The sequence below is a fragment of the Anastrepha obliqua genome, chromosome 4 (genome assembly GCF_027943255.1).
Source record: "Anastrepha obliqua isolate idAnaObli1 chromosome 4, idAnaObli1_1.0, whole genome shotgun sequence".
Taxonomy (NCBI): Eukaryota; Metazoa; Arthropoda; class Insecta; order Diptera; family Tephritidae; genus Anastrepha; species Anastrepha obliqua.
In genome coordinates, this window is record NC_072895.1 from 96,363,062 (window position 1) to 96,384,739 (window position 21,678).

Consider the following 21,678-nt stretch of genomic DNA (forward strand, 5'->3'; position numbering starts at 1 on the left):
TTCAGAACTATTATCAAATTAGTGAAAAAAGGATGTCGAGTGCACTAGAGCTCATTAACCGAGTTTAGTACCCCTTCCCAAGCCTCGAAAGAGGTATACTGAGTGCACTAAATGTTATCTGCAGATTTTAGTACTGTTTTTGAACTATCGAAAGAGTGATGCATGGCGTACTAAATACCATCTCTCGAAATTAGTACTACATACATCCAAAGTCTCAAAAAAAGGATATTGAGTGTACTAAACGGTTTTAGTACTGTTTTATAACAATCGAAAAATGGATGTACTTTCGGCATGTCATCTGCGGAATTTAGTACTAGTTCCGAATTGGATGAAAAGAAATTCAGAGCCTACTAAATTCCATCTGCTGAATTTAGTACTAATTCTAATGCGTTGAAAAACGGTGCAGATATATTCTACACATTTTAGTACTGTTTTAGAACTATCGGAAAATGGATGCATGGCTAACTAGAACTCATTAGCCGAATTTAGTACTTTTTATAAACTCTCTAAAGAGAGATGCAGAGTGTACTAAATTTTACTTGAAGATTTAGAAGTGTTTTCGTACTATCGACTGCACCAAATCACATTCTAAAAATGATATGCGAAATTCTAATAGCCGTACAAAATTCATTATTTTCTTAAATTGCAAAGTTTTAAAGCTTCTAAATTCAATAGAATTGAGCCGGTTCAGTAACGGTGAATTTCCGTGTAGAATTTTTATAAACTTTTTTTATATAATATGTGGCCATCTTGTGGCTTTGTGTTTCTTTTGAAGTTTCCATGAATTAAGTAAATATATTTTCCAGCCAATTTAGTGCCAATTAATGAAAAATAAACCGAAGTTCTTTTCTTCTTCTTAAATTCCTTTCTGTTCGCTCATATTTTTTGCCACAAAATTATAGTTATTTTAATAATTTTCATACTCAAGCTAAACTTAGCTGTCTCGTTGCCTTCTACTTCCCCATTCCCATTTCCTCCACTGCTACACCAACTACTCAAGTATTTGCATCACGCTACTCTAATGTTGGTTTATCGCCTTGCTACTCAAAGCAAATCTTAGCCAATGACTTTCAAAGCTGACAGCAGCATCACTATTATATTTTCTGCCGCTTTTGCTTTATTAAAAAAGTAAAAAACCTAAGAAAATACTTGTTTCGGCACCCAGCTCTTATACGCGTATATGTATTTCGTTTTTTCTTTTTTTGTTTTTTGCTCTTCTGCTAGTACTCAACTTGCTTTCCGACATCTTTCTGGCCTTTTTTGCCATATTTTTACATTTTCAGATTTTCTGCTTGTCGCTTCATGCCGTTATGTGCGCATCTCCTGCCGATTTTCTGCTGCTTGACACTTCTAGCAACATTTCGCTAACTTTCACTCTCCTTCAGTTTTGTTGTCAGTTAGCTCCTCTCTGCCGCACCACTCTCTCTTCACACAGTCACTTTGTATAAGATTATCCTTTTAAATTGCAATGATTACTTTTTCCTCGCTCCTAGCATGCCCTTACAAACATGCAAAGTAAAATAAAAGCATGCACGTTAGCATACAAATACATATGCACACATACACGCGCCCGTACACACGTAAATGTCTTGCCTCGTTATGGCCTGCGAATGAGTTGAGAGTTGAATGTTTGCGAAGTCTGCATTGCGCATTGTTATTCAACTAGTTCAACTAGCGGCGGCCAACAAACCACAACAACAAAAATAATAGCGAACTGTGAATGATATTATTTTGCTATTTCCTCATACTTTTCCTTCAATCAACCTAACGATGCTGTACTATTCGACTTTATAAGTCACCCTGGCGTATACGCAACCTCAACTCAGCACAACTCAATGCAGCTCTTACCGCCTCTTACGCTCTCCTTACCCTCTTTCTCCCACTCTCTCTCTCTCTCTCCCTCTCTATCCCTGCCAATCTTACTCCCTTGCTCTGCTAGACAGCAGCACAATCATTCAAGGCAACGAGCGAAAATATTTATATTCATGTCGCGGTGTTTCGAGTGGAATTGCAATGACTGTCCGCCGCAGTGCTTCCTTGCACATCCCTATATATATGTGTGTGTGTGTGCATGTATTTTTGTGTTTATTTGTCTGTGTCGCAATCAGAAACGTGTTAAGAAATTTTTCATGTTCCACTTGCCTCAGCTTCAGCATCAGTCCTCCCAGAGTCGAGTCAAGTTAAGTAACCAGCCAGCGTGCGATTTCGACGTGCAGTCCTTGGCCACTGGTGCAGCGTGAAATGGACTTGACCGTTCAGTGTTTTTTTTTTTGTTTTTTTGCACAACGCTTTTGATTTGGTCTCTTTTTTCTTGTTTCGTTGTTATGCTCGTATTAAATGTCATTTCACATTTCGTGACAAGTCGGCTAATCTGACTGGAAAGTTATTTATTTCGCCTCACTGCATCGCACAAGCGCTACAGCACACCCGTTCATACCTCACACGGCTACCCACATGCATACCCACTCCCTTCCAATGCCGCTCCTCAGTTTGATATCGCAGTCTTTTTCGCCCACGATATTATATTGCTTTAGTTTTTGCCTCACCCCACCTTTGCCTGGGCTCCCAACCACTACTGCCTCCCCACGCTGCTTGTCCTTGTACCCTCACCACCTCAACCTCTTTGTAAAATTTGTTTTTTCCCAAATATATGCACATTTGAGAGCGTTGGTAAAAACTTGTGTATGCTAACCGTATCCATTTTTTTTTCTTCGCATCTTACTTACTCGCTTGCCACTTATTTTCCACTCCAACTTTCGAATGCAACTCTGCGCTGTCGCAGGAAAAATTGCATTCTATTAAATTTACGGATTTCCATGCAAATTTATATTGTCCACTTTGCTATTTTGCACTTACACAAATGCGTCAGCTGATAAAAAACCAAAGCAGAAATGAAGAAAAGTATAGCAAATTTAGAAAACGAAATAAATTTTATGAAGTGAAAAATTTATGTTGACACTGAATTAATTTTCTAAAAATAACGTTTTTTTGAGGCCAAATGTAAATCAAGTTTGTGAATTTAGTAGGGGGATCGTACTTCTATTTGTGTGCCGAGTTATGAAAGGCAAAAATTTACAAACGACATCTAAAATTATCGAAATATAGAAAAAAAGTGCGTGTAGCGTAGTGCACATAACAGAAGTGAAAATTTCAAGGCAGACGAAGAAAGAGGGAGAAACCTGAGGGAGAATGAGAGAGAGTGTGAGAGAAAGAGCGAATATATATCTAAATAAATTCACAGCATTTGCAGAGAATACAAATAGACAAAATTTACAAAAAACGGAGAAGGGTCGACCGGTGTAGGTAAACGCCGGACACAAACCGTGGCAACAACGCGCACTACTCCGAGCGTTTATCACCCGCACAAACGCAGCGATTCCAGGACCGCAGCAGAAATTACTGCAAGGCAATACCAATAAATCCGACGCCGGAATGGATAGCACTTTATAGTACGCACAAGCGCTAGCCACGAAACGGAGATAAGCGCCAAAAAGTAGGCACCAAAAAAAACGCCGAAAAAATGTGAAATGGGCGTTTTTTTGGCCCCAAAAAGTAGGCACCAAGGAAATATAACGCCAAAAAGTAGACACCAAAAATATATTTTCTACAAGTTTGCACCAACAAACAAGCGCCAAAAAGTAGGCAGTTTTATTTCTCACTACAAATTAACAACCACATGGAAAAACTCAGGAGCCTAAAACCTAAAATGTATCTAAGATATAAATAAGGTATAGCTCTCTCTCTCTTTTCCCTCTACGTTATCTCTTTTTCTCTTTCGCGGAACGAAAATGCCCAAAACGTTGTATGGCCTTGAAATTTTACTCTCCATTCTCGCTCGTCCAACGACGCCTAAGAATTTTCACTTCAAAAATTACTCAGCTCTGTAGGAAAAGTGAAGTGGGATGTTTTCTTCACAGTGGGAAGTGAGTGCGATATACTCGTATCAATGTTACTAGAATGAGTGTTAAAATCCTCCGCAGCAAAATAGTGCATTTTACACAGAGTTTTAGGTTGCGCTTTCAATTGTTCCGTAATTTTTCTCACTTTTATAATTTCTTTAGAATTTTTTCTTTTTTTGTGCATCTCCTTTTGTATTTTCAGATTCCCATAATTTTGTTAAATTCTCTTCCATTGATTTTATCTTCCATCTCCTTTTTGTTTTTTTGTTTTAGTGCCTCTTCAAACCCACCCTTTTTTCAAACTTATACAAAATCATGTCTTCATAACTTTTTTCCACGTTCAAAGTATGTACATAGAGTAGGTTACCCCAGATTTTGTACCTAAAGAATCTTGACCAATTCGAATGCTGAGGCCAGCGTCGAAGCCAAAGTTTACTTTGAGGAACTTGACAAATTATTGTTATATTTTTTTTTGCTTACAAAAGACATCAAAGTGAATTAAGTGCATTACTCTGAAAAGAAAAAGAATAAAAGTTATTTAAAAAACGATATCTTCCCTTCCCGTCTCAGGGCCCTGTGGGTGTTTGAATTTTAACAACAGGGTGGAAAAAATAATATATTTCTCTATTGGCAAAAAAACCAACTTCACTCTCTCCTAATTTACACTATAATTCAACTGCGCGTTTGTGTCCATTTTTATACATTTTGATTCTTGAATTATTACTGCATCCACCACAAAAAATCCCACACACGCAAGCCCAAACTTTCTTATAGGCGCACGTGCATATGAGCTGATTCCTTTCCAGCCGCCAGCCGCCAACCACCAACCAACTACATCACCACCCTAAGTAGCTGTGAATTGCACCACTGACAAGCGGGAACAAGCCACTCAAACAAATTTAATGCCCAACCACACACTCACACTCACACATGGGCATGTCACATATTTGCTTCACTCATGCATAGGTATGTGAGCGGAGCTTTGTCTGCCACACACAATAGTTTGCAGCGGCGCGCAGCTACTTAGGAAGACAAATTGATGTTAGGCGACTTGAGAAATGAAAATGCTGGTGCCAGTTGAGCTGACTACGATTGGTGCGAGTCAGCAAAAGCTGGCGGTTGGTTGAGGATGCATATACAGGAATGTTGGCGTTTTTCTGCAAATTCCGCAATTTTTATTTATTTTTTTTCATATGTGCAACCTTTTTGCGCGTGCTGTAGAACATAATTTACTTCAGTAATTTATTAACTTTACTTTGCCACAAATATCCGTTGATAGTACAAAGTAGTCGAGTGATTACGTTTACTACTTAGATGCTGCTGTACAAAAACGTACACTTTTCCGCAACTGTACTTGAAATAAGATACGTTCAGTTTAATAAGCAATGCTGACCAATATATATATACATATTTTTTTAATTTTCACAAGTTTCTTCTCTTACTTATACTCGCTCCTCGCTGTTCATCTACTTGCAGGGTCGTTGTAATCGTGATAAACCGCCGTGCAAATATTTTCATCCACCACAGCATTTGAAGGATCAATTATTGATAAATGGACGAAACCATCTTGCCTTGAAGAATGCACTGATGCAACAGATGGGTATGGCAACTGGACAGCAAGTCATACCGGGACAAGTGCCAGCAGTGGTGAGTAGAAAAACAAACATTAGACTCTACTTATTTGGTACTTCAGTAGAGATGATAGTAAATTTTCTATTATATTCTAGTATAAGAAGAATATTCCTACTCATATGACTAGCAAACAAAAAGCTCTACGCATTATTCACTCTGATTAGGGTTAGAGAAAAAGCAAAAAACGATGCTCCTTTCATGGAAAAAATACTGCGGCTTGCAAGCTCATATAATTTTTCATAAATCATTGCATACCTCCGATAAGATGATGTGGTAAAAGCTGCAATGCACACATAAAATTTTAATGAAGGCATTCGAGTGATTGCTGTAGAGCTTTGATATCTTGTGGTTGCATTGTGCGCAAGGCATTGCATAGCTGATTGGTAGCTGAGTGGGAGCAGATGAGTCGGTGTTATGAAGGAGAAAATATAGGTAGCAAAGGGAAGGCGATAACTGGTTCAGTTAGTAATGAGTTAAAGACTTTAAGAATGTACGAATTTAAGAAATGTTTGCTCGAAAAAATGTATACTTATATTTTTGTATTATAAAGGGTGGTTAAATTTCAAGGGCTGATGTTGAATGTGAACCACACCTAAACGTCAACGACACCGTTCGACTTCTTTCTTTGGGATTATTTGAAAGTAAAGGTGTACGTCGATAGGCCAACAACAATTCAAGAGCTAAAAGATGAGATAATTCGGCACATTAACGGCATAGAACCTCAATTCTGCCTCAGCGTCATCGAAAATTTGGACCATCGGATGGAGGTGTGCCGCCGAAACCAATATTTTGTTTTATACGTAACTGAACTATATCAGTATTATCATAATAAAGATAAATGACAATAATTTCTTAAAAAAATTGTGTATTATTCAAAATCAACGCCGGCCCTTGAAACTTAACCACCCTTTAGATAAGGAACTATTTGCATTTGGTGGTCTTTCGAGGTGTGCCGCCGAAGCCGCGGCGGCCATTTGGCTAATATTTTTTTCTACGCGTAATTGAGCCATACCAATATTATCATAATAAATAAAAGTAACAATAATTTCTTAAAAAATTGTATTTTATTCAAAATGAACACCGGCCCTTGAAATTTAACCATCCTTTACAAGGCATTGAGCTTTACGACGGCATAGACATAGCGCAGCGAATAAAGATCCAGCGGCTATGTTGGCTGGGGCATGTCGCCCGAATGGATACAAACGCTCCGGCTCTTGAAGTATTCGATGCGGTACCAGCCGATGGTAGCAGAGGAAGAGGAAGGCCTCCTCTGCGTTGGAAAGATCAGGTGGAGAAGGACTTGGTTTCACTTGGTGTGTCCAACTGGCGCCGGTTAGCACGAAAAAGAAACGACTGGCGCGCTTTGTTAAAATCGGCCAAAATTGCGTAAGCGGTTGTCGCGCCAATTAAAGGGTTACATGGGTTTCGTCGGGTAAAAAAATGTCTATTTTCAATATATTTTTTTCTATGTAAAAAATTATTTATTTAATTTAAACTTTTTTCTGTCTTATAGATACATATTTGGAGAATAATTTCTGAAATTTTCAATAAAAAAATTAAAACTCCTCCATTGTGACGTCATTTCCGATGACCCCTCGAAAAAAAGGTGCGTCCGCGTTGTCATCAAAAATGAAAAAACAAAAATAAGTGTTTTTGTTAAGACCATAAACTCGTGCTTGAACGAAGGAAAGAAAAAAAGTAAAAATTGGAATTTTGGCAGACATTTTTCCAAACAAATGAAAATTTCGGTCAAATTTGGTGGACATTTTGTTTTTTTTTTTAGATAGTTTTAATTGAAAAAAAAACAAAATCCTTCGTTCAAGCACGAGTAAATAGTATCTCGAACACCTGTGTAAAATTTCATCAAGATCGGTTGAGTAGATCGGCTTTGAAAACACGGTTCCGAGGAAAACGCGTTTAAAGTTTTGAGTAACAATAAAAGTGGCTTGGAGCGCACACCTTCCCAAGGCTGTATCTCTGAAACTATTATTCGGATCGACTTGAAAATTTAGGATAATATTCTTGATTTTTCGGTTTCTTGAACCCACGAAACCCATGTAACCCCTTAAGAAGAAGACAAGGCATTGATATTGAATGGTTTCGAAATCTTACAATATTTAAAAATTTAGTTGTATGGGAAGTGTCACACCTGCTTTATCAATACCGCTCACTTTTCATAATTATTAAAGCATTGATGTATTATGAATCTGTCCCATCCAAGTCCCATTAAAAAAAAATTAATAAATAGAATTATAATTATATTTACCACCTGCAGGCTTTTTAAAAAAAAAGTTGTCACCTAAAGCCTTCAAAAACATTTCCAATGCCTCTCTAGTAAACATTTTACTACGAAGTTAAATTTTAAAGGGTTAGTCAGAGGCCCGAAAACACGATGATTTTAAATATATAACACAGCATTAATACATTATGTTTCGACTTTACTTTAGCAAAATTTCAAAAAAAAAAAAAATAATAATAATTCTGAATGTTATGGCTGTTTGTGTGGAGCCCGTTTCTCCGGAAGCCCCTTGCGGTGCTCATCATAAGTCCTTGGAGATTCATCTAATATCAATCGGTCAGGCGAAATTAGTTTTATTAATAGATAATCTTGTGCCTGATCAAAGCCTTTTTTTTTAAATTAACAATATGGCGCCCTCAGAAAATATTTTTCAGATTTTCGAGAAAAAAACCGACAATTAAATGTAAAAAATAAAAAATTTTGAAAAGCAAAAATCCTTCGGTCAGGCACAAGTTTTTTATATTTTTCAAAAGCAGTATACATTTTATTGAAATCTAATAAGTTACAGTGATCTCCAGTTCAAAAAACTTAGTTTTGAGAAAAACACAGTTATCGTTTTCTATCGATTTATGTAGAGTTAAACGAATTATTTAATTACTTACACTGTGCCATCTCCTCCTAGGCCATATCGTCCCCTTAGTATAACAATAGCCTATGTGCTCATAGACTATTATTTTTTTATTGAATTTTTGGATTCTCCATCGTCGATTTTATATGTGGTCAAAATATTGTCAAATTCTAGTTCCACAAAGTGGGTCAAAACGTCAGTCAAAAATAATAAATATTTACAGACATAACGAGATTTGAGTGAGAGCTACTTTCGACAAAAAGTTTGAAATTCATTTTCTCAAAACATCAAAAAATGTATAGGCTATTTTAATACTAAGGGGACGATATAATAATTCTTCAGCGGCAGGCTAATCACCTACCAGTCAGAAATCAAAACAGATTAACGAAACCAACGTAAGACTGAATCTTGCCGCGGCCCTATGCTCCCGAGAGGAGGGAACAAGGAAAAAATTATAATAATAATAGTTCTTCAGCCGTCATAGTAGCTTCCAAAATATCGATTTGCTGTTGCCTACGTAGCATTCGACCTGCTCGATTGTTATCGTTAGAAGTCGGTTGCTTGCAGCTGCTGCTCTCTACTTGCTTTCGAACGCTCCGGAGCGCCCGAGCGCCCTTTGTTAATTGTTCAATAACTCGAAAAGTATTTATCGGATGCACTTCAAATTTTCACACAATATTTCTAAGATATTGTACTTCAAGAAAATGCAAGAAACCAAAATACAATTTTTTCAAAATTCTGACTACCCATAAACCCTTAAAGCACCTCACTCAAATTAAATTTTGCAGAAATTTGTGCACTCCTTTTAAACCGTTCACAAAACCTTTTCAGACATAACTAAAAAGCCAATTGACTAACTATGACAAACTTCCAAAATTATGCCCTAAGGTCAATGACAGTCTAAACTAACATTCAAAAATAGTTTTCCTTATCGATATGCTCATCACCTGGAAAATCGCCTTCCGATTTGATCATACAAATTTTTTTATAAATTTACAACAATTTCATTTAAAAACTGCATTCAGGCACGTAAATTATTTTTCAAACTCTTTTTTAGCAAGAATATTCTATATTTCGTCGATAGCTAAAAATAGTTTTTCTCTATAGAAAAAAATTTTAAAAATTCAATCAAAATTTTCTTCAACTGTCAGCTGGAAATTAATTTTCAATGCTGATAAATCAGTAGCAGCGTCAACAGCAGCAGCAGCAGCAATTAAAATGAAAAGCACACTTGAACAGCCCGCTGAATGACGAGGCAAATAAACATAGAAATGTCGAATAAATACTTAATAAGAAATTACATTCAATTTATTAATTGCAAATACACTGAAAACTCACTAAATCGAACAACAATTTTCGCAATGCCCATTTCAAATACTATGTATATTTGTACTTGTTTTTTTTCGCAAACCTCTTACCATTTCTACACTCGCACTCATTACAGCAACCGCTCAGATCAGCACTTTGCCAATGTACCCCGGACAGTGGAAATTATTTTTCACGCCGGTATGCGTAATATTATATTAATTTAAAATTTCAACAGCTGAATGACAACGCCATATTCTCGCTTTACTTTGGTCATTCGCTCATAACGCCTTCCCCCCCCCACTGCACCAATTCATCAACCGTCGACTGACAAGCGGAAAAAGTAGAAATTTGTATTTAAATTAAAATTCATAATAAACTACGAAGTGGGCGGAGTAAACGATGGTAAATAACAGCTACCAGTTAACTGCTAACTGCCCTTAGCCTTTAGCGACTAAATACTGCCATCAAGTTTAAGCTGCTCATACTTTTCGAACGTCCTACCCCCGCCGCCATTTGTTGCTGACTCGAAATGACTCATTGCTTACAGCGCACGCTGACATAACTGAGTGTGTATTTATGTGTGTTGGACTGATGAATAACAAATCTATCATTTCCATTTAACAACAATGTCAGTAATAGCTTGTCGGAAGGGGAAGGGTCATAACCCGTGAACGCAGTTACTGATTATGCGGAGGTTATAGCCGTCTTGGAGGTAGGGCGTCGTTAGTGAATAGATGTGTTACTTTAAATCCTGGTGCTACCTCTTCGTTGTACCTGAAGTAGTGTATAAATATTTAATTATTTTTACGGCCATTTTGTCTTAGGCTACCTAACTGTCAGAATGTTTTAAATTGCTATAATTATGGAATGATTGCTTTTTTTCGAATGTAAATCATCTTCATCAGTTATCTACCGGATAAAAGATTTAAGGCTCAAATTTAATAAGTTCCCATAAAATATGGAGTTAGCTTTTATGCAGTGATTAAAAATAATTATCAATCAATAATGTAACTTTATTTTTCACAGCGCCAAAAAATATAAAAAAAAAAAAAAAAATTATATCTGAATCAAGGCACACTCAACAGATAGCATCAGTGGAGCAACTGATTTGATGTTTTTGTTTTTTTCTTAATTTGCCTCTAAATTGTCAAGTTGTGTTTCAACTGTCACTTAACTGTCATTATTTATTTAATGATTTGAATATTTTAGGGAGCAAGCGCCAAAAATCAAATACATTTTTCATGTTCCTTCTGCTATACTACTACTATCAGTTCAATATAACCCTGAGGCCTGAGGCCTGAGCCAAAAACTTCTGACAGATATTTGTTTGTCCTTAGGGAAAAATAATACTTTACATTTTTCAATAATAAAATGATGAATAATATGAAAATCAAGTATTTGGAGAAAGCTTTCTGCTTCGAAACTGTTTAATATAACACATTCCAAGGTGAATCTATTAAAGGTGGTGTTGGTAAATCAGCTGATTTGTTTTTTTGGTTTCTTTCGCCGGCTCCATGTGGCTGCCAGCCAAAAAGAAAACAAGGGGAATTTATTCTTTATTTTGTACTTTCCCAATACTTTGCTTTGTCAATCAAATATACAAGACATTGTTGTTGGTCTAGTGCCACCACCTTTAGTGAATGCGCCTACACACATCCAATGAGTTTCAGTGAACAGCAAAGGTTTTGATCAGATAAGATAATTTTCGACAAATGAAATACCAGACAAATAATAATTGACTTTCAGTGAGTATTTAAATATTTGGTTGAGGAATAGGTTAGGTTAGGTTAGGTTGATATGGTTGCCCAGGGAGTGCACTTGGACGAAGAAAGATTCGTCTTTTGTGATCCCATTGTGAAGGAGGTGAGGTGAAAGGGAAAGGCCGATGGGATGCAGGGAGAGGGCGGGGAGAGATGGTGATGGGATAGTTAGGAGCGTGCGGATTACGAACGATGACTATGTTTGCGTCAACCGCTTTGTGCTGCTGATGAAATTCATCAGATTTTTCATGTCAGCGCCAGCTTTATCAGCAGGCGTGGCAAAGAAGTAAGAGCCAAGATGCCTGGATCTTAACCCCGCCAGAGCAGGGCGAATGCACCGTCATAGACACGAGGGCCCATATTGCCGCTTGGCTGTCGGAGTAAATATTTACTTTCTTGACTGTTAGTACGCATTTGAGCAGCCAATCAGCTGCCGCCTTGAATGCGGCTACCTCTGCCTGGAACACACTGCAGTGGTCCGGTAACCTGAATTTGAGTCTGATGGGGAGCTCCTCGCAAAAGACTCCTCCGCCAACCTTTCCTTCCAACTTCGATCCATCCGTGAACAAGTTCACCAGGCCCTGCCCCCAAGTGTAGCCCTCCGTCCACTCTTCCCTTGACGGGATGTGAGTGGAGAATGTTCCGGTTGGACTAAACAAGGGTATACACTGATCTGTTGACAGAGGGATAAACTCGAAGTTTCTAAGGATGCTTGAGTGCCCATAAGTGAGGTTGAGCTTATAGCTCCAGCCCCTTAATCTGATTGCGGTACGTGTAGCGGCAATTCTGCCTCCGAGGTCTACGGGTACCACCTTTAACATTGCGTTGAGTGCCAGAGTAGGAGTCATTCGAAGCGCCCCACTGATTCCAATGAGTGCCGACCTCTGAACTCTCTCCAGCTTCTTCACCAATGTCGTCTTCTCTAGTGAGTTCCACCAGACTATGACTCCATATAACAAGATAGGCTTTACAATAGTATTATATAGCCAGAGGAATAAGTTCGTAGTGTTTTTACCAAATACTTTTATTTAAACAAAACAAAATATTCGCCGTTGCTGTTTACAACCTCTTCCCTACTCTCGACCAATTTGTTGATGCCGTTCCGCCAAAAAGCCACTGGTCTGGTGCCAAAGAAGTTGTTGAGCCAATTTTTAAACACCTCTTTGTTATCGAAGAAAACGCCCTTCATATGATTTGATAGGGAGCGGAAAAGATGGTGGTCGGTCGGTGCAAAGTCCAGAGAATACGGCAGATGCTGAAAGACCTCGCACTCCATCGCTTGGAGTGCGGCTTTGACGACTTGTGCAACATTGGGTCTGGCGTTGTGGTGAAGAAGTATGGTTTGACCATAACGATCAGGTATTTTCAGTCAAATAGCCTCATTTACGCGGTGTAGCTGGGCAATGTTGGGCAGTACACCATGCCCTTCCAGTCCCACTAAACACATCTTTGGATGAAGATCCGGCTTGACTCTCGGTTTTGGCGTATCTCCTGGAGCCACACACTGTTTTTTTTTTACTTCAGTTTGGTGTATAGGCACCATTTCTCATCTCACGTTGCAATTCGGTACCAAACGCGATGTTTATGATGTTGAGAAGCAATTTTAAAGGCGACTTTCTTTATTTTTTTTTTTTTTTTCGTTGAACTCGTGAAGCTCCCAAGCTTGCAATTTTTCAGTAAATCCCATTGTGTAATGCTGATTGAGAATCGTTTTATGATCGCAGTTCATTCTTTCCGCCAATTCACGACTGATTTGGCGACCATTCTCCTTCAAAAGTGATTTGAGGCGTTTTTCACCGAATTCAGAAGGCCTTTCGCTGCGGGACTTGACATCGACGTCAAAGTCGCAAACCTTTGCAAGCCATTTTCGTGCTGTAGACCCGCCTATGACACCTTCTCCATACACGTCGCAAATGTTCCGGGCTGCTTCGGCAACTTTTTCAGCTCGAAGAAAAATAAAAAGGAGCAGGTGTCGAAAATATTGATTTTTGCCTACTGGCAAAGCCTCGAAACTAATAAAAAATTACAGTAAAAAAATACAAATAACACAGTTTTGTAGAGCAGAAAGAGTTCTATGGAATGACTACTTCCCCTTAGCCAAACAGCAAGCAAATCGTTGTAAAATAAAGGTAAATATAAAAACGCTATGAACTTATACCCCAACTCAATATTTGATAATTCACAATAAATTTCCCAGCGGCTTCACGCATTTAGAGCATAGCTTTGAAAGTCTTCATTAATACAGAGAAATATATATGCGAAAGATTTACCCACAAACAGATATATGCCTATATAAAAGAGGGTGAAAAATGAATCATCCTGTCGGTAGATTTATAATTTTTGCAAATGGCGTCAATCATTTTTGACACTTACGGACTAGACAGCTGCAATATACAAACAGACAGCCAATGGGGCACTTAAGGGGGAAGTCTACTGTGAATTTTTCAAAAAATCGATTTTTTTTTATTAGCTTAAAAAATACTTTGAACCCTCTTAAATAAGGTACAATATGTGTTACAGCTGGCTAAATTTTTCTTCGTTGAAATTTCGACCTTCTCCCGAAGTGCTCCAAAGCGCGTACCTGCTAATACTGAAACTTTAAACGCATTTTTCTCGAAACTAAGTTTTTGTATACGGTGTACACGATATCTCGAGTTCTGATAAATGAAACAGCTTAAAAATTTAATTATATATTCTCTGTAATAGTGTCTCTCGTCTGACATAGGATTTTTTTGATATCGTTATTTGTTAAATTGTTATAAACAATAGTAGCATCAATTTTAGGCAAAAAAAAAAGAAAAAAATTTCAAGAATTTGTTTTTCAACGCCAAAGTTTTTTATCGACATAATCCTACGTCAGACGAGAGTCAATACTATGTATATGATATATTAACAATATTTTGTTTTTTTGTTTTAGATCACCGAAACGTAAGATTTCATGTACACCGTTTAGGCACCTAAGAAAAGCGGACCTGCGCTTGCAGAAGTGCCACAGCGGCCATTTTGAATATTTTGACTTAAAATTTTTTTTTCAAAAACTTAAATATATAATAAAGATAAGAGTTTAAATAGATTTTATGTACGAGCAATATTTTGTTAGAAATAAAGTCCGGAGAATAAGCCTGTTTTTTCCCTTGTCACAGTAGACTTCCCCCTTAAAGGCCATAGTAAAAATATTCATCTCCCAGAATAATTTTTTATTAGTTAGTAAAAAGTTATTCAAATAAAAAATTGAGTGATTAATTTTATGCCACCTTGTAAAGTGGCTGAAAGCACGCTAAAATATCATAAGTACCAAATCTTTCTTGAACAAAATTTTTGCGTTTTTTGGAATTATACGCAGTTGCAGTCTTTAGTTTTCCCAATTTCTATTATTATCATTTACTTTTTTTTTTAATTTGTCACCTCCTGGCTGTTACTCTCTCTCTCCACTTTACTACTCTATATTTCCGCCATACTTTACAATACTTTGTGTATAAATGGGTATATAAATACATACAAATATATGCCAAAAATAATTTGTATATGTGTTGGAGAGTATGAGTCTTTGCCGCATGCCGCTAAGGTCGCACAGCTGGCCGCTCCTCTCATGCATATTCATTAAAATGCAACTTAATTCTCTGCGGTGTATATTTCCATTAGCAGTTGTCAGCGCTGTCTTTGCAAAAAAGCAACAGTTAACAAGCAGAGGAGTGGGAAAAGAGGGCGTGAGAAACAAAGAGCGTTTAAGTAAATATTATGTTTAAAAACAGCAAGAATATACAAAGGAGTGTTGGAAAAGGAGTTCTCGACTCTTAATGCAGAATGGAAAAACATGAAATCAAAAAGCACTACCGAATTTGGTAACAAGAATCTTCGTACTATAGAGAATGAAATGGAATGCAAGGAAATAAATAAATTTATTAAATATTCATGAGAGTGATGGAATTTATATGTAACTGAACATAAATTCAGAAATGGTAGTTGGGTAAATAAAAAAGTATTTCTATATATGTGCACATATTTTTTAACCCTAAGAACTCCGTTTCTTAAACCAGGTTTTCTTTCACATAGGGCATAATATTTTTTACAAGTATATGTATAAGTAATGCCTACATATAATTTTTTTTTTTTGTTTTTAGTTTTATCTCCAAGTGATTGTTTCCATCTCTTTCTTTCTCTTCCCATTTTTTCCACTTTAATCTCAAAGCCTCTTGTCTATTTGCAGGCCACAAATCCCTACTTAACTGGCATACCGGCCAATCCATACCCTAGTCCATACTATCCGCCTGGAACTTTAGTGCCTGCATTACTCGGACCAGATCACACACAGTTGGGTCAGGTGGTGCCACAAACGGTGCAAGTGGCACAACAGAAAATCCCACGTTCCGATCGATTAGAGGTGAGTCCAAAGCATTTCAAGCTTATTTTGCGCTTTTTGTAGTTTTAGAAACAACAAGAAAAAATCTATTAAAATCTATTAATGATTATTTGGAATCAATTGCTTTTGTTTGTTCGTTTTGAGAAGCAAAATAACAAACAAAAAATAACTTTTACATAAATTTTAAGTAATTTTTTAGAAAATAATTTTAAGTGTTTCAATATTTTTGTTCTGCGTATTTGTTTGTTGTTGAGTTTTTTTTTAATGATAATTTAACTCAGTTTAAGTATTTTGTTTAACGGGAAGTTAGCATGATCATTGTTGTTTATTTAACATTATTATTATCTGTTGTGTGTGTGTTTTTTTTTTTTGTAAAAATTATTTTTTTTTTTTACTTTTTTCACACGATAAAATCATATGATTGTATTGTCATTAAAATTAATTATACCAAAATAAATAGAGAAAATCATAAGGGAAAGACATCCTCGAACTGTAGAGAAGCTAATTTCTAACCGAAACAAATTATTTGAACTTGCTATAATTATTATAGCAACTCCTGCCATTACCAAAATAAATACAAAAGTCATTACTGGCAGACATTCTTGAATTAGGGCAGCTAATTTCTGGCCAAATATAATGCTTTAAACTTGCTATAATTATTATAGCAACCCCAGAAGCTCATTATTTTGTAACTGTGTACCGGAAATTTATTTAAAAATAATGTGAAATAATAATTTATGTACCAAATGCACAAAAAACCTGCCAGCATACTTGCTATAATAATTATAGCAAACCTTAAAATGTGCTGTTTTGCAATTGTGCACTGAACGTCATTACTGGCAGACATTCTTGATTTAGAGAAGCTAATTACTGGCCACATAAAATGCTTTAGGCTTGCTTTAATTATTATAGCAACTCCAGGAACGCATTATTTTACAGCTGTGTACTCGAAATTTATTCTAAAATTATGTGTGCACTTATAATGTATTCACCATCAATGGATAAAGTATTTTATGCATAAAACACTTACAGTTTGACTTGCTATAATGGTTATAGCAGCTCTTGGAATGCTCTGTTTTGTATTATATTGCAAATTCGTCTGAACATTTAGCCAAAGAGAATGTGAATTGTGAGCAAGAGATGATTAACTTACTATAATTATTATGGCAACTCTTGTAGTGCAGTAATATGCAATTGAATGCTGAAAATTTACTCAATGACTAAGTTTAAATATATGCGCAAAATATAGGCTTCAAAACTTACCACATTTCTTAAATATATACTACTGAAGAGTTCTGCCACCGCATTTGCTTCCAAGTAATGAAAGAATCTATAGGCGAAAAACGTGCCATTTACTGAAGCATATTATAGAGAAAGAATTCTCCTAACGGCCCAGCAATGGTAAGCCATTAAGTAAAATTTTACCTAGATGTTAAAGAGATTTTTTTAAGTTCCTCACAGCGCACACGCATGTAGGCGAAAAATGCCATCATATGAGGTTCACAGTAGCATTTAATTTTACTATTATTTTTATGGCGAACCAGACCAGAAGAAAATTCATTTTATTTCAACCTGCAATCTGAAACTTTAATATCATTTTCGCTCACAAAAAACTTTTTTTTAAAGTTGCCATAATTTTATAGCAAGTCTGAGAAGTAAATGTTACGCATTTCGCTGTGGTTGCAAAAGTTTAGGGAATTTAAAGAAAATTTTATTTCTATATGAACAAATTTCACTTTATTTCAATCTGTAACCTGAGACTTTAATATCATTTTCGCACACAAAAAACATATTTTAAACTTGCTATAAAATTATAGCAAGTCTGAGCAGTAAATTCAATGCATTTCGCAAGTTTAGGGAATTAAAAGAATTTTTTTTCATCGCATTCGGATATTTTTGGATTTTTCTTAATGCTTCAGACCATTACTAGAGTAGTGATTAAAAGTAATGATACTAATTTTATAGTAAGTCATATGATTTTATCAATTATCTTATAATTATTTCCTTTATTCGTTTATTTTCATTTTCTTAAGTCATATTTTGAAATTATTATTGGAATTTTTTACTTTTGATTTTTAGTTATAAGTTTTTTTTTTTACTTTTGCAAATTTTCTGCTTATTTCTCATTACTTTCTTACAAACGTTTTTAACTTTATTTGTAACTGAATTTTTTCTTTTGAAAATGATTATAAATAAATATTTTGAATATTTATCTTAAAAGTGTCAAAGTTACCAAGAAAATACTGGCTCAGTTTTTTTTTTTTTTGAAACAATAAATAGAAGAGTGTAAGTCAATGAATTAATCACACATACGTATTTTTCCAAATTTTTATCGTCACATTTCTTAATTATATTAATTTTTTTTTACAAGCGTATTCCTATGCTTTTTTCAAAAAATTTTTTTTAATGTCTAATTTTTGTAGCTCCTTTTTTATATGGAAAACGAACTTTCGCCAATTTAAAATTTCTAATTTCGATTTAAACGAGTGGCAAAAATTTTAATTTCTAAATATCGTAAAAAGTCTGAAATTTTATTATAGATAAATTTCAATTTCTATGTATCGTTAGATTTTTAATTTTCAAATGTTGAACATTTTTTTTTAATAATTAATTTTTTTTGGTTTTGTTTTATGGGAAGAAATTTACCCTTACTTTTTTTTTATTCTGAAAGCAAAAATTGTAAAATCAGTTACTGTATTGAAAATTGAGCAGATTTTTCAATTAAAAAAAACTATTACGTTGTCATTTATTGTTGAAAAAATTCAGAAGGTATTGCAAACCGTGAAAATTGTAAATTTCTTTACTCAGATTTTTATTTATTATTATTTTTCCTTTTAAACGGAATTAACTCGCAAATAAATAAATTAAAAATAAATAAATTTCGAATTTGGTTTAGTGCTCGTTTCAATATGTTTGTTATTTTTGTTTTTTCAAGTTATTTATTTTAAAAAGCGCTGCTGTTTATCCACCCCTTATTTTCTTTCTAATTTTGTCCTTGTTTCTCAAACACTTTTGCGCCCTCTTGCCGCGCTCTTTTGCTGCTGAAAGAAAAATCAAACCAAAGTATAATTTTACAAAACTTGCTTTGCTCTGCGTGCGTCTTCCCCTTCACACCACACGAACAACAATGGATTATACAAAAACAAATATGTGTTTGAAACAGCAGCAAAGACATTTTATCAACTAGTCTTATACAAATTTTTTAACAAACGTTACTGTAAATATTACATACTGAGTAAAAAAAAATTTAATTTTTATGTGGATAGTTTACGCTTCCTTATCATTGAAGAAAGTTGAAAAAATATTTGAAATAAACTGGAGTTTTAATGCGTTAAATTTTAAATTTTTTAGAAAAAATTACATTTTTTTTTAATTTCAAACTGTATTAAAATTTTTTTTTTTTAATTACTTTTGCCTTCAGAAATTCAAATTAAAAAGTTTTAGAGTTTAAATTTAAAAAGTGTCTAATACTTTTCCTCAAAAATTGAAATTCTTTTTTAAGAGTTCTTATTTTTTGTTTTTATTTTATTTTAAAAGCTTCCAACTTTCAACTTTGTTTTTTGATTTCCACTTTCAATATTTCTAAACGGCAATTCATGCATAAAACACAAGCGTGAACTAATTTATAAATTTTTACAAATGGCAACCCTTTTTTACGAATCTCCATCAAGAGCAAAAGGCTTGAAAATCGTCTTTCGAAGCACAGCTCCAATATAGGATTTTTTTTTCACATGAAATAAATTATTAAAAGTTTTGCAAAGTTTTTTTCTAATATTTTTCTTAATTACCTTAAATCTTATTTTTAATACTTTTTTTATTATTTAACAGCGCCGTATTAGTTTACACAATTTTTTATAGTACGTTTTATTTTTGTGTTTGGCATTTCTGTGTTCGTTTTGTTCTTGCATTTCTGTTCCTCGATATTCAACTAATTCGCTGTGATTGATTGCAAAGATTGTAAAAATGAAAAAAAAATGCTTGCCGACCGTCACTAAGCGCTTAATAAAGTAAGTGACTATAACCGAGCGCCTATAATTATGTTACTGTGCGCATAGAATTCGCTGCTGCTACAACTCATAACACGCCGTCAAATGCGCCAAAAACTCACCGCAACCCCCTTTTTTGCAAAAAGAAAATAAAAGCAAAAAATTATTTTAAAAAGTTGGCATGTAAATTTGAAGAAAAAATTTTGTACTCACCAAATAACAGCCGAGTTTGTAAAATCAAACCAAACTTAAAAAATCTAATACAAAAACTTATAATTTCTCAAAGTGCCTGAAATTATAATCAAAAAATAATTTCCTTCCATTGTTTCCTCCCAACCACCAACAAAAAAAAAATAAAAAAATAAAACAACCAACACCAACACAACCACAATCGCCACCAACAATTTTGACCACACCGACACCTACAAAATTATTACCACCAACACCACTTTCGTCACCACCACCACCAAAACCACCACAACCACCAAAAAAACAACAACAACACCCGCTACAACAACTGCAACAACAATTGCAATAAATTGCATATGCAACTGCAACTGCTGCCAACGCCATACTGCCAAACTGCTGCCTTCGCCTCCGCCGCCGCTGCCTCTCTGATGCAACCACACCACCACTACCACCAACTACAACAAATAATTCACCGTCACAACCACCAACCAATTTGTCAATCCATCGATTTGCTAATCAAACGATGCGCCAACGCCTACGCATATGCAACGAAAATCCATAAAAAATGGGAAACTGTGCAAAACACCAAAAAAAAACCAAAAACATTTTATTGATTTGGAAATCGAAAACCGACGTCAACTGGGCGCGCTGACGCATACGAAACGAAAACCAAAAAAACCAAAAACCAAAAAAAAAAAACAAAAACATGTGGATAAAATGAAAAATGCGAAAATGCGAAAATTTGCTCCACTCTTGTAGGTTTGCCGTGAATTCTTGCGGGGCGCCTGTAAGCGCGCCGAATCGGAGTGTCGTTTTGCGCATCCGCAGGATAGCGTCGCCCGGCACGATGACGGCTCGATCACGGTGTGCATGGATGCCGTGAAGGGTAGATGCACGCGCGACCCATGCCGCTACTTTCATCCCCCCTTGCATCTGCAGGCACAATTAAAAGCGGCGCAAACGCGCGCCACTGCTGTCGCTACTGCGGTATGGCTAAACTGTTCTTAAAATTTTTTCAATATTATAATGAATTATTTGATTTTCTTTTTAATGATATTAACACAACTTTCATTGATTTTTGTTTTCTTTCTACTAATAAATATTGCGTATCAACAACACTAAATTAGACATGAAAGAATTCGAAAATGTATAGAAAATAAAAAAGAAAACAACTGCTAGGGTGTGGCTGTTATGTATGAAAAAAAAATAGCCTAATTTGAAATTATATGTGCTATAATTTTTGATGGCACATACATTTTCATAAAGCACAAATATATGTACAATTCGAAATACATATACAGCTAATTATAGTTCATATCACAAATTTTGTTTTCCTATAAATTGGCAATAATTTGCATAAAATTCAAAAAACAGTTAAAAAGAAGAAGTAAACTTACCGTCTTTCAAAAAAATTCGAACAAATGGAGCGTTTGTAGTTACGAAGGCTTGCTATAACTTTTTATAGCAACTAAATTAGTGCAAAAAACTAGCTTTCTGTAGTTTTAAGGAGCGCCAAAATTCCTGGCGAAGAGGGTTTGGAGTTTCTACGTTACACTCTGCATCTGGATTTCGGTCCATTTCCCCAGAACTATTGTCAAAAGATTTTATCCAACTCTAAAAGTCTAACAAAACTTCTGAAAACATTTGCATTTATTGCTATTTGTACCATAAGTATTT

General features: G+C 35.3%; 1 protein-coding gene across 1 annotated transcript in view; it reads left to right on the forward strand.

Annotated features, from left to right (window-relative positions):
• The window catches only part of LOC129246278 (uncharacterized), a 131,795-nt gene that overhangs the window by 76,526 nt on the left and 33,591 nt on the right, over positions 1–21,678 (forward strand). Inside the window, exons 2-4 of the mRNA XM_054884973.1 lie at positions 5,376–5,546; positions 15,656–15,847; positions 20,761–20,988. Coding sequence (XP_054740948.1) covers positions 5,376–5,546; positions 15,656–15,847; positions 20,761–20,988 — 591 coding nt within the window. The remainder of the gene's footprint in view (positions 1–5,375; positions 5,547–15,655; positions 15,848–20,760; positions 20,989–21,678) is intronic.